This window comes from Melanotaenia boesemani, chromosome 10 (genome assembly GCF_017639745.1).
Source record: "Melanotaenia boesemani isolate fMelBoe1 chromosome 10, fMelBoe1.pri, whole genome shotgun sequence".
Classification (NCBI taxonomy): Eukaryota; Metazoa; Chordata; class Actinopteri; order Atheriniformes; family Melanotaeniidae; genus Melanotaenia; species Melanotaenia boesemani.
This window is the reverse complement of record NC_055691.1, coordinates 19285304-19302779: the sequence shown is the minus strand read 5'-3', so window position 1 is coordinate 19302779 and position 17476 is coordinate 19285304. Positions and strand designations below refer to the sequence as shown.

The 17476-nt window shown below is 41.2% G+C and overlaps 2 protein-coding genes across 3 annotated transcripts in view; both read right to left on the bottom strand.

The window, feature by feature from the left end:
• syt12 (synaptotagmin XII) overlaps window positions 1–9662 on the bottom strand; it is a 34311-nt gene extending 24649 nt beyond the window's left edge. The window contains exon 1 of the mRNA XM_041997783.1: window positions 9168–9662. The gene's annotated coding sequence lies outside the window, so the exon portion shown is untranslated. The remainder of the gene's footprint in view (window positions 1–9167) is intronic.
• A 3311-nt stretch (window positions 9663–12973) lies between these two features.
• peak1 (pseudopodium-enriched atypical kinase 1) overlaps window positions 12974–17476 on the bottom strand; it is a 107078-nt gene continuing 102575 nt past the window's right edge. For both annotated transcript variants that reach the window (XM_041996963.1, XM_041996965.1), the window contains exon 8: window positions 12974–16583. In XM_041996963.1, the coding sequence (XP_041852897.1) occupies window positions 15216–16583 (1368 nt within the window). In that variant the 3' untranslated portion in view covers window positions 12974–15215. The remainder of the gene's footprint in view (window positions 16584–17476) is intronic.

Sequence of the window (17476 nt, the reverse complement as noted above, 5' to 3'; positions counted from 1 at the left end):
CTTTTGTCGCCACTGTCTGCTTTGACTTAATTATTTTCTGCTGAGCTCTGATATTATCATGGTGGTATCATACAGACCAGCCCATCTGACATTTGCCAGCTTGCCCATCTGAGCATGAATAATACCCCACATCTTCCCCTTTAACTCAGTTAAATAGGCCATATCTTTTCAGAGCTGTTAGTGAGGTGGTGTTAAACCCACCACCTAGCTGAGCCTGATCAGACTTGTGTTCTTATAGCTGTTACCCACAAATCTGCCCTCATAATCCTCAGCCTCCTTCAGGCTCACCACAGGCTACATGCCACTCTAGATGTCTCCCCTCTTCTGATACTAAACCAATTTTTTTTTTTTTTGTTTGTCTTTTGTTTTTTAGCTGAAACTTAATTAACGAATAGCTGTGAAGGGAAAGAAATACATTTACATAAGATGCTAATGATGTGTCATCTTCATGCCTACATGAGCTCAACTCTCACATATTTAATCTCAGCATTCTTTACAGAGATTTTACATCTGTTAATATCCTCCATAATGACTAAAAAGACTGTTTTCCTCCAGTGCACACACAGCACAGATGTTGGACATTTTATTTATTATGATGAAATTAATATCTTCCAGCTCACAAAACAGCTAGTGATGGCAGTTCAGTGGCATGTGAACCGTGCAGTGCAAGCTTGTGAAATCAAATTTTCTAAAATAGTAATGAGGTTTGGGAAAGAAAATTAACAAAAAGAAAGGTCAGGACTTGCAATAACAGTGAAACACAAGCTGTAAGGCATTGATCTTAGAGATGGAGCTTCTAAATAAGATGCAAGACAAAGTTCAAAGTTCATCCTTCTTGATAATATTTGCCCTTAAGTGGAGGTCCTGACAGATTATGTGTGTGAGTGTGTGTTTCCTCCCCCTTCAGACACCTGCAGAGATACTAGAAGATGTGTATATATGGACATATGGTCTGATCAGTTACATATTATTGTTAAACCTGGATATTCTTGAGGTTCTTTGCAGCGCAGCAACAAAAGCCCCCCCACACACACACACACACACAGTGAAAAGAGGTTCAGTGTGAGTGTCTGTGTGTAGGCGCTGATGGATGTATCAAATCTACCCTAATCAATGCTGTGTTTGAATCTTTCACAGATTCAGATGCAGTATTATAGACATTTGAGCAGGGTAACACTGGCAGCTTTCTGATTGTTCCAGATGGAGTTTATCTGCTGCAAGCAGATCAAAAATGAGATAAAACCTCTCATGAATTCCAAAGGAACCTGGAGGAATGCTTTGGCACTATTTCCTTTACCTCTCTTGGTTGTTGTCAGGTTTTATGGATCGCAGCAGAAACAAGTAGAAAGGTTTCTGTTATTAAAACAAAAAAAATAAAATAGAAAAATGAAAATGATTAAACCATCTTAAAGGTACAGTGTGTGACAATTACTGACATCTAGTGATAAAGATGGGTATAGAAATGACTTTAAATACCAAGCACAGCTGTGAATGGATGGTGGCCGTCAGTGGCCAAAATTCTTCCAAATAAAACATATTTTCATCTGTGAGTGTATCGAGTGGCCTCAGGTGCAGCGATGACTGGTAACTACTTTAACATTGTGCACTGTCTTCTTTTATGGCCTTTTTAAGGCAAACTCAAGGCCAATTCCATGTGGAAATATGTTTGGTCCACATGATCATATCTAATCACTATTAAGGCCAACAGAAAGCATGGCAGCACAGCTTAGGTTTTTAAACTTCTAAAACTTCCTAACTTCTGGACAGGCAAGACCATAATGCAGAGCACTGCATTTGAATGAAACCAAACAAAGCATATCAGCACAAACTACTTATACCCAGTGTCAAGCATGATGATGGAGGAGTGATGATTTTGGCTTGTTTTGCAGCCACAGGATCTGGATATAGTGAACGACCGTAACCATGAACTCCTCTGTACCAAAGTATTCTAGAGACAAATGCAACACCATCTATTCAACAATTGAACTGAACTACAACAGAAAGGCTGATAAAGAAAATCAGTTGGACCTGTTGGAAATGTGTGGTTAGATCTTAAGAGAGCTGTGAGCATATGAATACACACACAATCCCAATGAACTAAAATAAAACCATAAAGAAGAGTGGGTCAAAAAAGAAAACGTCTGATGACACACAGAAAACAATTAGTTCAGATAATTACAGCAGATGGTTTTAGAAGCTATTGAATCATGAAATTTATTTAGTTCCTAAATAAATTATGACTGTTTTATGTCATATCTTCATCTGGGTTTTATTTACCTAATTTCATAACATGGTATGGGTGAAGTTTTATTTTTATGTTGTGATAGAATTGGAATAGCATGTGTGTTTTTATTCATATGACAGCATATTAGAGAGGGGACAGACATCTCTATAAAACTTGGTTGCAGCCCAGTTGAAGCTACATATTAAAACAAGTTTAATCAATAAATATAGCCACATAGATCGATGGTCTCCTTACAAATGCATAAGAAAAAGTACAGATAAGAGGCAGGATGAGGATAGAGTGTCATGATGATGTGATAGATAAGTGAAACAGTAAGTGGTTCTTGTAATAAAAAGACAAACTGAGTCAAAGTCAAAGAGCAGCAAGAAACCCGGTGGGTGGGAGGAACAAGGAATCACAGGACTGTCAGCTGCTCGCACACTTTTCATGCTTGCAACCTGATCAGTCAATCAATTGTGCTTTTAATTACGCCCAATAATTCATAATCAGATTAGCTGCCATACCACCATGCTTTGATTAAAGACAGCACAGCAGTCCGTGTACAGCCAGCACAGCAATACGTCTCTCTCTTCCTCTGTCTGTCCTCCATCCTCACATATCAGCGCCTTTCAAAGCCAGCTACACTTTGACTTTCTGCCTTAGCTCATTTGGTGCATGATTAAGTAAAAGTAGCACCCACTGGCGCCAGTTTTTTTAAATGTCAGCGTTGAGGAAAGGAGAATGGGTACGGCAGCCAAACAACCCCCTCACTCAGCTAAAACAACAAATCCTGGAATGAGGTCTTTTGGAAAACCTTGCACTGTCGAAAGGCTTTGAAGAGGAAGACAAGGAGTGGTGAAGTATAAGGCCACAGAAAATTTGTCATTGGCATGTTACCTACAACAATCGCCATGGTAACAAAGTTGGTATCAGTAACTAGTAAAGCTGTCAAGAACTAATTTACTTAAAAAAAAAAAAAAAAAAACGATAAAAAGCAGTCCAAATGCAAATCCATAAACATAATCCTAGAGAGAACAAACTGATCAAGCACAACAGAGAAAAACAGGAAAAAAAGAAAAACTGGAGAGAGTAAAACCCTAGCTAAGAAAATCTGGTAGCAAATGTGAGATCTGAGCACACATTTTCAGCAAACAAAAACAAAAAAATACAACTAAAATAAATTAAATATGTAAAAACCACTATAAAAATCCAACAGGAAGAAAAGCTAACAAAGATAGTTAGATGCTGAATAAAACCCCCAAAAAGAGCAGCATAAAACCCACTGACATACATAAAAGTCCCATAAAACACTGAGCTAGCCATGCTAATGCTTCCATTGTGAAATTCCTTCAGGTTTTAACTGGACACAGGTTTCCTTTAGCAGTAGAACACTACTTTTTTGGGGAGTTTTTCATGTCATCCTTAATGCTATGCTATGCTATGCTATGCTATGCTATGCTAAGCTACGTTTAGAGCAGAGACTCTTATCAGTGCTGTTCTTCTTCTAGATTTTTTTGCTGTTCTATAAGGCTGAGAATATCTCATGTAAGCAACCAGCTCTTATGTAAGCATAATTGTTCACATGCTTGTGTCCTGCGCTAGTTACCATAAGGTTCCACTACGGGGCATTTTAGAGAACTCCGACTGGATAGCGTTACTGAATTTGTAAGGTGTAAACCAAACAATAAATATTGCATTCCACTAGAAACCGCAGGGTCCCGCGGTTTCTGGTGGAAGTGTCCACACCTGCCATGTGCATAACAAACCAGTGAAGAAGAAGAGGAACAGGACATAGAAGAAACAGAAGAAGAGAAAGACTGCCATGATGAGATGGAGGGAGCTTTTAAGAAAGGCTGTGTGAGTGTGTCAAGCATGTTGGGCGGTTGCAAACAGCTTTATAGTGGTGTATTTCCGCCACCAGCTGGTGACTGACACCGACATCAGAACGTGGAAAGGAACTCTGAATGGAGCACTGCTCACTGGTGGACGAACTGACTTAACAACCATGGCAACCCAAATGACGCATTGGAAGTATGAAGGTGGCGACATATGACAACATTTGAAACAGTGATACTTCATTACGTACGTAAGAGAGCATAAATGGACCTTAGGGCCCCTAAACCAAGCACATCCCATCTTGTCTTTGAAACTGGTTATCATTTTTACTGTGATCTGACATCCTGTGAAACGTCCTCTGTGCTGCCCTTACTTGTTGTTTGCATATTGTATTTTTGAAGTAGTTTTCATTTCTGAGGAAGTGTAAAAATAACACTTCAAACAAACACAAAATATGTGAGGCAGCTGTGATAAACACATGTAAACATAGTTAAAAGCAAGTATATTCCCAGCCCAAACTTGAAAATCACATTTCTGTGTTCAGTGTTTTACTATTTACACTAATAAACCCTTGATTAGTCTCCAGACACATTGGTACCTTTGCAGGAAGAGACTTATACAATAAACAAGACTAATAAAATCAGATTGCTAACATGCTCAGACTGAAGCTTTTTCTCCAGTGGCCAAAAAACATGCTACACCTACTAACATGTGGCTTTTATTGTAAGAGCAAAGGTAAGTGTTTAATCAGCATTCAGTCAAGTGTCAAACAACTCTGCTGGGTAATAATCAACTCAGACTCTGTTTCCCATTTATAGGACACAACTCTTGGACACACAAGCAAATGTTAAAAGATGGTGCTGCACTCTGGGCTACAAGAGTGGGAACAGCTCACTTTTTCTTTACAGAAACACACATCAGACCAGATTATGGGTTGTCATGAAGTTAAAGAACTTTTTTAACCAAATTATCTACCAGAGAGATTAAGTGACAGAAATCAAAATGCTGCTGAATGAATAATAGTAAAAGTTAGAGACTGATATAAACTGTTTGGGGCCTTTTTCTGAGCACCAGAGGTTTCTCTGTTTCGTGGTGCTTCATTTAAAACAGCCGTTTCAGACATAATAGTGGGTCCAGAAGAGCAGAGGGTAAAAGTGTTTTCTTATCTGTTCCTGAGATTTTTTTCCATCATCTGAAAATGTAGGAAAATTGTTGAAGAGTTTTCTGTAAAGTTGATTTCTACAGTGAATCCGTATTTATATAAAAAAAATAAGTAAATAAAAAATAAAAAAAATCATGTAACTTTAATAAATAAAAACAATATTGAATGTCATTACACCAACATGCTGCCTGACATACCTAGATAGATGAAAACCTCTTTCCAGGAGGTTTTTCTCAAGATGTCTTGATACAACCATAAAGTTGTATCATACTGTAGAATTTACAGTAGGACTACTTTTCCTCCTTGGGGCGGAGGACGAGCAGTCTGCCAACTGGAAGGTTAGTGAATTGATTCCAGGCTTTTCCTGATAACATGTTGAAGTGTCCTTGGGCAAGACACTTAACTACACTAACCCTAACCCCATGTTACCTCCCGGTGTGCTTATCGGGGTATGAGTGTGTGTGAATGTGACAGATAGTGTAAAGCTGACTGGAAAAGTGCTGTATTAGTACAAGTCCATTTACATAATTCAGATACATCCAAAATCTGCTCTTCTTGCATTTTCACTTCTACATTTAGCTGCTGGTTGTCACAGGAGATCACTGCTCAGCAGCCAGTGCAAAGAACGGATTTCCGAGCACTTTGGTGGGATCTTGGATTGTGTTTGGGAGAAATAAATTAAAAATCAAACCAATTTAATGATGAACTGTAGAAAAAGTATATTTGAGAGAAGTTTGCGGATGATTGTCGGGTGTTGTTATACATCTAAGAGCTACTTCAAACAACTCGATCAAGATGTATTTGATTATACTCCAAAAACATGGAGCTTCAATAATTTGTCTCCTCTTTTTGTCAAAGACAAACAAAAGAGTTTGTTTTGCAAACTCCTTTGAGTTTTGCAGTGAGTTTATCAGAAAATGCTGGTGGAGTAACACTGAGAGGATGAAACTGTAGAAAGACAATCGCACAGATGTGGATCTTTTGACTAAATAAGTCAATCATAAATATATTTATTGTCCTCCTGAGTCAGCCTCGTCATAGTTTCACACTTGCATGAATGTACCCCAGCATGGTTCATAAAATTACATTAGTACCCATGTATTCTCACACCTGAATTTTTCATCATGTTTAAGCAGTTTTGTGATCTTGACACCTAAGTCTGGTGTCCTGGTATAACATCAGAAAAGATAAATCAAGTTTAAATGTTGCCCTCTATCCCACCGGCTAATTAAGCCTACCACTTTAGAAATTAACAGCCTCGCAATCAAGCTAATACATGACAGAAGAAGCACTTGGTGCTGCAAAAATTTCTGTTAGACCTTATTTAATGTTTTGGGAAATAAAATAATTTCGCTTTCGGTACTGTGGAAGTAGGTGAAAGGCTAGATTCCTAAAACTAGCAAAGGGCTGTGAGCACAGGTTTACTGATTTACAATTCAACAATTGCAGTCAGAGCCGAAGTTATATGGACCTTAATAATTTCATACTTTCACTCAGCATCTTTAAATGTGAATCTTTTCCTTCCCTTTTTAATTAATACACGAATAAATGCAAAATGGCATGTGCACCTTTTAATGTGTACCTAATGATTTACTATTTGTTAGAAACTTCGCACCTTGTCTTCAACAGAAGAGCATAAAGCCATCTTTAAGAAGTATTCCTGCTCCAAGGCAACAGTCAGTAACACAAGCTGTTTTATATTTCGACACCACTGTTTAATGCCTGATAACTTCTCAGGGTCTTAATCTCATAACTGTGATTCATCTTCTAATACTTGACTTTACGACTCCCACTCCAGCCTGCTGTGTCTCCGGGCATCTCTGAGGAGTGAGCTGTAGCTACATATGGCAGCAAACTGCTCTGACCGCAGGGATTCACCGTAAAACAAGGCAATCCGTTACATGATCTATTCTGGAAATATTAGCTGTGATACATTAAGGCCTGAGCCCCCACTGGATGTTAGGAAAGCCCATTTTGATAATGGCAGCAGGTTTTAGGGGTGTAGACTCACAGAGCTGTATGTCTCCAGTGTTCATCTAAGTGCTCTTGGATCTTGTAATGTAATAATACTTTTTTTCCGATGGGTTCAGTGAGGACACAAGAGGGTAGAGTGTGTGTGTGTGTGTGTGTGTGTGTGTGTGTGTGTGTGTGTGTGTGTGTGTGTGTGTGTTTTAAACAAATGGCGGAGATGATTACAAGTGCTGGTGAAGGAATTGAGTTCTGAGCAGGTCGTATTTCGTCTCAGTGAAAGGGTAAACATCCCAGCCACACTCATTCTCTCTGTCACGCACACACAAACTTGGGCAGCTATCAAACATCCCAAACTCATAACCTCTAACTCTAAAAAAGAAGTGAGTTTTGGTAAATAAGGCAGTTTGATCATGATATATCAGTTCACTGGAAAATGAGTCAATACCACACATTCTGCCACAATGTGGTTTCAAGTCGGTTTGATTCAGGAGTTGAAGAACAATATGACACGATGTCAAAGGATAACCACTACATTCACATAACTGAACAGAAATCAATGTATCATTACAACCCTACACAAATTAAATCACACTAGGAGAGTGTGAGGGGTAAAAAGATGCTAAGTTGTCCTCTTCCAGTGTCTGACTGTGAAATATCAAACGACAGCGTGGGTGTTCTCAGTCCTCCCTTATATTCTGAATGCACTTCATCCTTTTAAACTCACAGCTTTGAGGGCAATAAGTCGGTCTCTACATACTCATGCAAAACTCTTCTATTGGTCTTCCAGACTGTCTGCAATGAGAACCAGAAGTGACTTCAGAAGTCCCCAACATCTATTCAGTCTCTGCAGAAAACACCAGTCTACCTCTTACGCTTAACAGAACAGAGTATTTAGGCTCATTATGATATTTTGTTACTGTAAGGGATCATTAAAGAGGATTACTGAGGGTTGAAAGCTAAATGAAAAGCTCAAGGAGCACCATTTTCCTCACTGTGCACTGATTCTCAGCCTCTTTAGCGGCTAACTCTGGAAGGGAGCCTTCATGTAGCCTCCCTCTTGTTAGGGGTTGCATAATGTCTGAGCTGTCAGCAGTTTAAGCCAAAGAGTGACGTTATCTTTCCAGAATAGCTAATTTAAATGAATAAAAAAAAAGCAGAAATTAGGGGCAAACTGATGTTTTAGAAAGTTACAAGTGCTGACCAAATAACAGCTGCAATGTGACACCCTTGTTGCAGTTCATTCTCCATCAGTCTTTTCTCCAATATGAAAAACTGCAGAGAAGCAAAGACTGCTTGCACAGAGGAAGAATAGGCTGATCTGATTGGGCTTAAAATCTGAGCTCTGGGCATGCAACCTTAGATTCTTCTGGTCTTTGGAGAAGATTTTTACTCAGGCAAACTTCTTTGTTGTGCAGTTAAAACATTAAATTGAAGGCTTTTTAACACTGGGAAAAACTAATGCAACCATGCATGTGTGTGTCAAAACTACTAAAGACATATATGTGCTCTGGCTCTGCTAAACTGGGTTTATGTCTGATCTGTTGCCATTTTAAACAGCTGCTCTTTAGACCCAAGTTCCTTCAGCTGGAGTTCAGCATCCCGGTGCTGCATGAACAGCTCCCCCTTTGTTATCCCTTGTCTTTCGCCCTGTAGCCTCTGAAGGCTGAAGCCACAGGCATCAATCCACTCACACAGTCAACAACCTGCTCCTTGCACAGCTCCACAAGCGAATCGATATTTGGCTCGAATGAGAGAAGCAAATGCCGCGCCAGAACAGCCTGCCATCCCGTTAGAGGATGCATTCAGACGCGTAGCTAAAGCCCCTCACGCTTTAAATTAATCCACTCTATGTCAACAAAGAAGCCTGGCGTGAGGAGAGACGCGTGCAAAGTCTCGCCGTTGCTGTGTGTTGCGCACAGAGGAGCGCAGCGGCGTTCCGGGACCAAATGGCCTGAATGAGCGGCTTTTTCTTACCAGGAGTTTTCTTTTGGTGCAGTAGAGAGGAGGAGGAGGAGGAAAAGGAAAGAGGTGGAGGAGGAGGAGGCGGAGGGTAGACCAACTCCACCGCTCCCTTCTTCAGGTGCCTCTCTCCATCCGATGACTCTGGTGGCGGTCGGGTTTATCTGTCTCAAGGGAAGAGAAGGAGGAGGATGAGAAGGGAAACGGCGTCCGGGCTCCTGCTGTTTTTAGCGCATCCGAGAGCGCTCAGACGCGGCCAGCCGGATGAGGAAGAGAAGGATAAGGGTTCAGCCTCAACTCAAAGGTGTGCCTCCGCTTCTGCTGCGCGAAGCTACAGAGGGGAGCATCTCTTAACGATCTGCAAGTGGAAAGTCCCACCCCTGCAGCGCAACTTGCACCGCCGGGCCGCTCAATCACAACAAGACCACCGCCTCCTGCTCCACACAGCAGCTGCGCTGAAGAGGACCTGCCTACCTGCTTCATAAACAGACACACATACTTTCACACACACACTTCCGCTGGTGTTACGCAACGGAATCACAAGGGGGAAGCCGGAACGGGAGGTGTGTATTTATGTTTCAGAGGCATTATCAAACTTGCAAAGTCTCCCCTCAGTATCTGACTCCCACAAACCTTCCTAATCCCCAAACTGATCTAAATCAACTCCGAAAAACAGACCCATTCTGAGAGTTTAGCTGTTAGGGATGATGATTCAGTGGGAAACTGCACAACAGTCTAAGCTGGAGGTGGGAAGGGTGCAAAGATGACGCCTCAGGTATTATACCTTCTAAATGCAAAATAAAATTCCCAACACACCCATTAAATCCAATACATCAATAAAACACACACTTTTTTTTCTTTAAGTTGTACAAATGAAACAGAAAAAAACAAGGTGTCAATAACAACAACAACAACAACAACAACAACAATAATAGTAATGAGTTTTTTTTTTGGGGGGGGGGGGGGGGTGTTTTGCAGTGTTTTATTGCTGTGCTGTGCAGCACTTTGTGCGGCTGTGGTAAATGTGTTGTAAATGTGCTATAGAAATAAACTCGAACTTGAGAGATGGCAGAATTGTCGATGAAAGGTGTGGAACTGTGGGATTTGGCTAAAGTGGATTTAAGTAACATTTTTCTTTTATCACTCTTTCTTTTGAGAAAATTGAAAATCAACCAGGAGTTTACTTCATGGAGACAATCAACAAGGGATGAGTGGTATCCAGTTAAGAGGAGAGCTGGGTGTCATCCACGTAGCAATGAAGGTTATGATATTTCAGAAAAATATGGCCAACAAGGAGTATGGAAATGATGAACGGCAGTGGCCACAGAGTAGAATCCTGGGGCACACCTATGGTGAATGAAAAGAGGATGATTTCAGTTGAATGACCCAAAATATAGAACTCATCCTTATTTAAATGCTAAAGGACAAACTTGAAAATTTTAAAGCAACAGTGTAGAGATGAAAGGGCCAAAATTCCTCCAAAACTATACTATTCCTGCTAAAGGCTTTAACGTACCGTCACAGTGTTGTCACTGTGTTGAAAGTTGGTTGATTCTGCATAGACCACATTTAAATGATTATTGAGCAAATAGTGACTCATAATGCAGGTGATAAACCCAACGTGGCATCACAGGGGATGCAAACTTAAGACCTTTATTTAACCATCCAGAGGTGTTCAGATCTTTTCAGGAGATGCTTCAAGGGATTCAAAACACTTTGGAGTGAATAACAGATATCATCCTGCTGCTTCGCACTATGTCCTTGTTGCAGTCTACAGAGAGCAAGCATCCTCAGCTGGAGCTGTGTGTAGATGAAGAAAAGAAAAAACATACTGTCTGTGCTATAAACAGGAATTAAAACTTCATTTTTATCCAGCAGAGATGCAGTTTGGTCCAATTGCATAATTTTCCTGTGTTCCAATTAAAGTTCCTTTTATCATTTTCAATTAAAACAGAGGGATGAGGCGGCTGAGTACCACATTATGTTAGAAAAGAGCAAATCTCAGCCTTAAAGGGAGAATTTAGTCTTTTTGTTTGCTTCGTTTAAAGTTAAATGAGTACATGTGAATTTCAATAAATTAAGAGTATCACTGAAACATTTTATTTCAGTAACTAAATGCACAATCATGGGGAAGCCTGTTGACTTGATAGTTGCCCCAAAGACACTAACTGACACCCACAAGGAGGGTAAACCACAAAAGGTCTTTGCTAAAGAAGCCGGTTGTTCACAAAGTGCTTCATCCAAGCAAATCCATAGAGAGTTAAATTGAAAGGAAAAAGTTTGGTGGGAAAAGGTGCACAAGCTGCAGGAATACCTGCAACCTTGTGAGGACTGTAAAGCAAAGTCCATTCAAGAATTTGAGGAAGATTTACAAGGACTGGGTTGAAGCTGGAGTTTGTACCTCAAGAGCCACCACACAGATGTTTCCAGGTCATGTCCTACAACTGTCACAATGCCTTGAGTCGAGCAACTTCTGAAGCAGAGACGTCAGAAATGTTTCCTGGGCTAAGAAGAAAAGACATCTTGAGTCTGGGGGATGAGTGGACAGGCACAGAATCCAAGTTACTCGAGGTCCAGGGTGAAATTTCTAGTCAGTGATGATTTTAGTGAGCCATGTCTTCTGTTGGTGTTAGTCCACCGTGTTGTATTAAGTCTAAAGTCATCGTTGCTGTCTACCAGGAAATTTATCAGGATTCTGACAATGTAGATTAGCCGAGGGTCTAATAAAGCAACGTGAGCATCCTTAACGTCTCCACAGTACCAATGGCTGCTTTCCTCCATGCTCTAGAGTACTGATGCAGTAATTCATGCAAAAGGAGCCCTGACCAAGAACTAAGTTCCTATACTGTACAGCGTTGGTTCCCAAACTATTTTTTTTGAGGTCCCCTTCATGCAACTATCAAAGCCGTGGACCTCCCCCACCTAAGCCACCCACCCAATGATGAACCCTTGCTTCGCTTTATGCTTTCTTTTGCTAGCTTCTCGCACAAATAATGCATTCTGGATGAGAGCAGTCTAAAAAAAGCTGATTATTAACATTTAGTTGTTGTTTTTTGTTGAACTATGATAGACATGAACTACTCCACCACTGTTGCTCTACTAACCTCACTAAACCACACAGTACTTGGATGAAAGTTGATTGGACACACAAGAGGTGGCCCACTAAGTAGCTTTTTTTTTTTTGACTACAGATATCCATTCAGTAACATTCAAAAGTTACTCTTCTAAAAGTTACTCTTATTCACTTTGGTACCTTGTTTGATGATAAAGCAGATACACCTCAACTCATCTCAGTGTGGACATTGCCTTAATTTTAACAATCACCAGTTCTGTACAGTCAAAACCTTGGAGACCCCGTAGGGGGTCCGGGACCCAGGTAAATGGTCTTTATTGAGGTCAGAATAAACTGATTGTCAGCATGATATTGATGTGATCTGGCCTCTTCTTTGCCTGTTGGATGTCTCCATCTGGTGGCAGGAGATAGGAACTGCAGCCATCGGCATTAAGTCTGCTTAAGAAACATTTTCTAACAATAATATTTTAGACCTTTAGGGAGTGTAACAAAAGATTGAATCAAAATCCCACATTTCTGGTTTCTTGAAGGCTTTAAATCCACAGAAATGTTTTTAAACTGAGGATCTTTGAATTTTAAACTGCTGAAAAGATAAATATGCTTTCACAGTTTTAGTGTGACCAACTTATACAATTTAAAAGCTCATTATCAACCAGTCCTGTGTGTGTGTGTGTGTGTGTGTGTGTGTGAGACAGTGGGGGTCATTTCAGGCATACTGCTGTTGCTGCAGAGACACACACACACAATGTATTTATAAAAACATATATTTATTGTTCTGTTACAGCTGGTTAACTTGATCAATATATAGCGGCAGGCCAGGACACAAACTGTACACGTATTTATAGAAAGCCATATAGAGCGCCAACTTTTCGGGTTCAGTGGCAATCAACAATGCAACGACAACAAGAAAGCAACATCTTTTCTCCGTGTGGGGTTGATGAATGCCAAGTTTCAATGCTGAGTTCAAAAGTCATTCTTCGGCCAAAGTGGTTTTTCTCCTAAGCAGGTAAATTTAAAAGAGGGGTAAAAACACTGTACATCGATCTGAATGTTCATATGTGATGTTCTCTGATTTATCCTTTGTGAAGGACAGTGACAACTACTCATCTTCTTCTTCCCCCAAAACATGCGTGGTGGAAGAAAGTCAAGTAAAACTTTAATGGATAAATGATTAGATGGAAATAGAGGTGCTCTGTACTCAACAAAATAAAGTGTGGATTAAAGTAGATAAAGGTTATATTTATACTATATAAAGGCTTTAATCTCTGGATACAAGGTCAGCCACCAGTGCTGTCCCACAAACATTCCTCAATACACTTTTGACACAGCAACAAAACAACTTCTGCTTTGTTTCCTTTTCACTCTGGACCATGACGTTTGATCCGTTGCAGTTTTTGCATATGGAAAAATAAACGTAACTAAAAGCAAGGCTTGTTCAAAGGATTTAGTCTGGATTGCAAAGATGAACTGAAAATGGAGGAAGCAGAGGTTTGTGTACCTAAACTGCCGTCCACCGACTCCATGCTGGAAGGCCCTGATCAATAACAGAGCTCATTTAATTAAAGCAGAATTAGTTTGTTGACTGACAAGCAGGTGGTGTGGATGAAGGATCTGCTCTGTGATTGGCTGGATAACAAAAGAATGGGAAATTGGAAGAAAGGAAGGGAAGCAAATCTGATTGGTTGAGCAGATGCGGTCTCTTCAATGCTGTCTTGAACGCGGGTTCAAATGTGAAAAAAAGTGGTTGAACTGGAAAATGTGTGTCCAAAGAGGACTAGGCAAGGTCCTTATGTTTATTTCAGCCGGAAGAGTCTGCAAACATAAATGCGATCCAGATCCTCAGATTCACAGGAATCTTTCTCAGTCGTCTCCTGTTGTCAGTCTCAACAGGGCTTCCAGTATCCATGGAGATGCCACCGCTCAGACTGAATGTGCAAATATCATCCGTAACGCAGAAACCTTTAAAAAAAACAATCTGACAAGACAAAACAGACCAGGAAGAACTTTTTGCAGTCCCTGAAGCATCCCATCCACTCATTTAACTGGTTCTGAACTTGCAGGACTGAAACAAAATCAGTTTATGTGCCACAAAACTAAAGGAAGAGACTAATAACAGACACAGTAAAGACAATATTATGCTTTTACCTCCAGAAGAAATAAAACAAAGACAATAATTGCACATACTCCGACGAGAGACCAAAACAGCAACCGGGGAAAAACTGGAGTTTAATACTTAAGGAGCTCTGTGCACAAGTGTGAAGTTGCTACAATCCAACATGTAAAAAGCTAAATTCAACACCAGCCTGGCAACTGAATTTTTAAGTCTCAGTTTTACAAACATCTAAGCTGATCAGTATCTATAATCTACCTGCTTTTACTTATGTCCAGCTCTGTTGTGCAATGAAAAAGCATTTCTGCTAAAAACCTGTTTAAGTATCTTTTAGTGGAGGGGCTGAGGCTGATCTTTGGCTTCGTTGGTTAACACCTTTGCATCAGTCTAATTAATATGTCTTTTAGTAAACTTTTGAAACACTGTTTTTCTAAATCCCCTTCATTTTAAATAGCCTCTCTTCATGTTTTTTGTTTAAGTCCTCACAAGATCTGAAGAACTGTTTGTTGTTAAAATACATCATGGAAAGGCTACAAAAACTCACATAAGCTTTACAGCCTTGCAGAACTTTTTTAAAACAATAAATCTTAAAATACCTCATAGCACATTTGCTAAAGTCTTGAATCTAGTTTTTATTTGAGTGTAAGATGTGTGAAGATGTGCACACTGATGGTGAAGCCGAGCTGTTTGTTTGATGGGATTGGCCCCTCACTGTGAGGACTGATGAAAAACGCAGACCCTGCTCACCCGGCTGTGAGGTGAGCACAGGCTGCTGCAACAACAAAGCTCACTATTAGCTTACATCACACTTAAGCATGAGCTGAGGGACCACACAGGGGAAGTTGGATCTGTTGCCATGGTAACAGTTAGGCAGAGGAACTCAGAGCGGCTGTGACTGAGCCAAATGGAGGGTGTGTGTGACATGTGTTTGGTTAGGCGCCACCTGCGCTGGCTGGTTCTGGTTGTGAGGTGGGGGATGCTGCTGCGGCTGCTGCAGGATGTGGACCACCCGGCTCAGCGTGTCCGTGGTGGTGAATGCCAGATACTGGCAGCACAGCCAGTCCTCTAGGCTCACGCTGCAGGCCGTGTCCAGTGAGCGTTCTGCAAACTTGATCATCATCAGTGTCCTCTTCAGGTCCAGCCAGTTCTGCAACGTGGCTTCTCGGTGGCTCGCCGTGGCACCCGACATGGGGCCTGTGCTGCTGCAGCCAAGCGCCAGAAACAAGTCCTCCCGGGGGCCCCAGAGGAGGCACTGCAGGCAGGCTCGGGCCTCAGACATCCGGATCCTCTCCGAGGGGTTGACGGTGAGCAGTAACCGGGCCAGCTGCTGCAGACCCTGTGAGTACAGAGATCTGACAGGCAGCAGTGGCAGGTCGGCCCAGGTGTACTCCCGCTCCTTCAGCTCCGGTGTCTCCTCAAATGGGTTGGGTTGGTGCAGCATTTCGTAGATGAGAATCCCGGTCTGGAATTCGTCACATTTGCGGTACTGCGTAGCGGTGATGATTTCTGGTGCCAGCCTCGACTGGTCGCACAGAGTTCCGGGGTCAGAAGCTATGAGATTGCTTTTCTGTTTGGCTTGTGAGAAGTTGCTGATGATGAGGCGGGCAGGGCATGTGGCGTTGGCGGCAGTGCTGGCGGCGGTGGCACCAGAGCCGCCTCCGCCGCTGCTGTTGTTGTTGGGCTCAAGTATGTCCAGATTCCAAGGGTTGCCAGGTTGGCACTGGACCAACAGCAGGTTCTCCAGTCTCAGGTCGCAGTGGGTCACATGATAGGGCTTCATGTGCTCCAGGCCGGAGCACAGCTGCAGCAGCAGGAGGCAGACCTGACGCTCATACAGCTCTGGGTTTTGAGTGTGTCTGCTCATGCCTTCTCTGACAAAATCAGCCACCGTCTGGAAAGGAACCTCACGTGTTATGACCACCACTCGGCTCCTCAGGCAGCCCGCCATGTTCATGTTGCCTGCTGCTGAGGTTTCATCTAATTTACCATTGGGGGCTGATGCTTTAGAGTCTGTCATTTTTGCATCCATCTTAAATTCCTTCTCTTTCTCTGTCAATCCTTTTTCTTCCTTATCCTCTTTCTCCTCCTCATCCCCTTCTTCCTCAACCCAGGGAAGCAGTCGGGTGGGGACATCAGCTAGGAAGTGTCCACAGTCCTGCTGGATGTTGAAGTGTACAGGCAGGCTTTGTCTCACTGCCAGGCTGTGGAAAAACTGCTGCTGGGTCTCCTTGACGTGGCTACGACAGATCTGAAAAAGCGAGACAAAGAACAAGGACATGAGATGAAAATTGACTGGCCTTATGCTTTAATATGGTTACTGCACTGTTAACTTTTAAATTAGAAAATATGAAATTTGTCACACTGGTCAAAGCTTCTGTATTCTCTATAAACCTTGAATGGTTTAATATTAAATGTCAGCTAATTATTTTAGTGGAAAAATAAATTCAAGTAGCAACACAAACTGCTCTGTGACCTACATGGAAGACTTTAGTTAACATCAACATTATGCTGCAGCAGATTGCCACTATTTTAGCCGAGGAAGCAGTGAAGTGAGAAATCAAAAACATTTTCAAAGCTCAGCACAGCAGCTCATGCTGTTCATGATGAATCAGGAAGCTGAGGTTACTGCAGTGTGAAGACATCTCATGTCATGAAGAAGTGAAGCACAGACAGAGATCAGATCAGCTTCTGACAATGTCACAGTGTTCACGAAGATATCAACAGAGGGACACAAGTCAGAATATATTACTGAGAATTTTATAGGCTGGACATCTTTGGTATGAGTAGTACCACGTTTATCTAACAGATATATTTACTTGCACGACTGAATAAAGCAAATATTTCCAGGTCCAAAATGCTTGAGAATGTCTAAAGAAGAACATATATTTTCAGAAAGTTGACAATATAACTGGTTTGTTAACTTAAGCTCGGCAACAATTAAAGTTTATAAATTGTAAGTGTAAAACAATGCAATTATAATTAATCACATTGTTTAATACAAAATCTAACAGGGTAGTTTGTTGCACACTTTTATTTAAATGTAGTGCCATATGAACAAAATTGAGTAATTTTTGGTTAGCAAAAAATCAAATGCATATGGTAAAGAATATATTTCTTTATTTAATTAAGGTATTAATAACT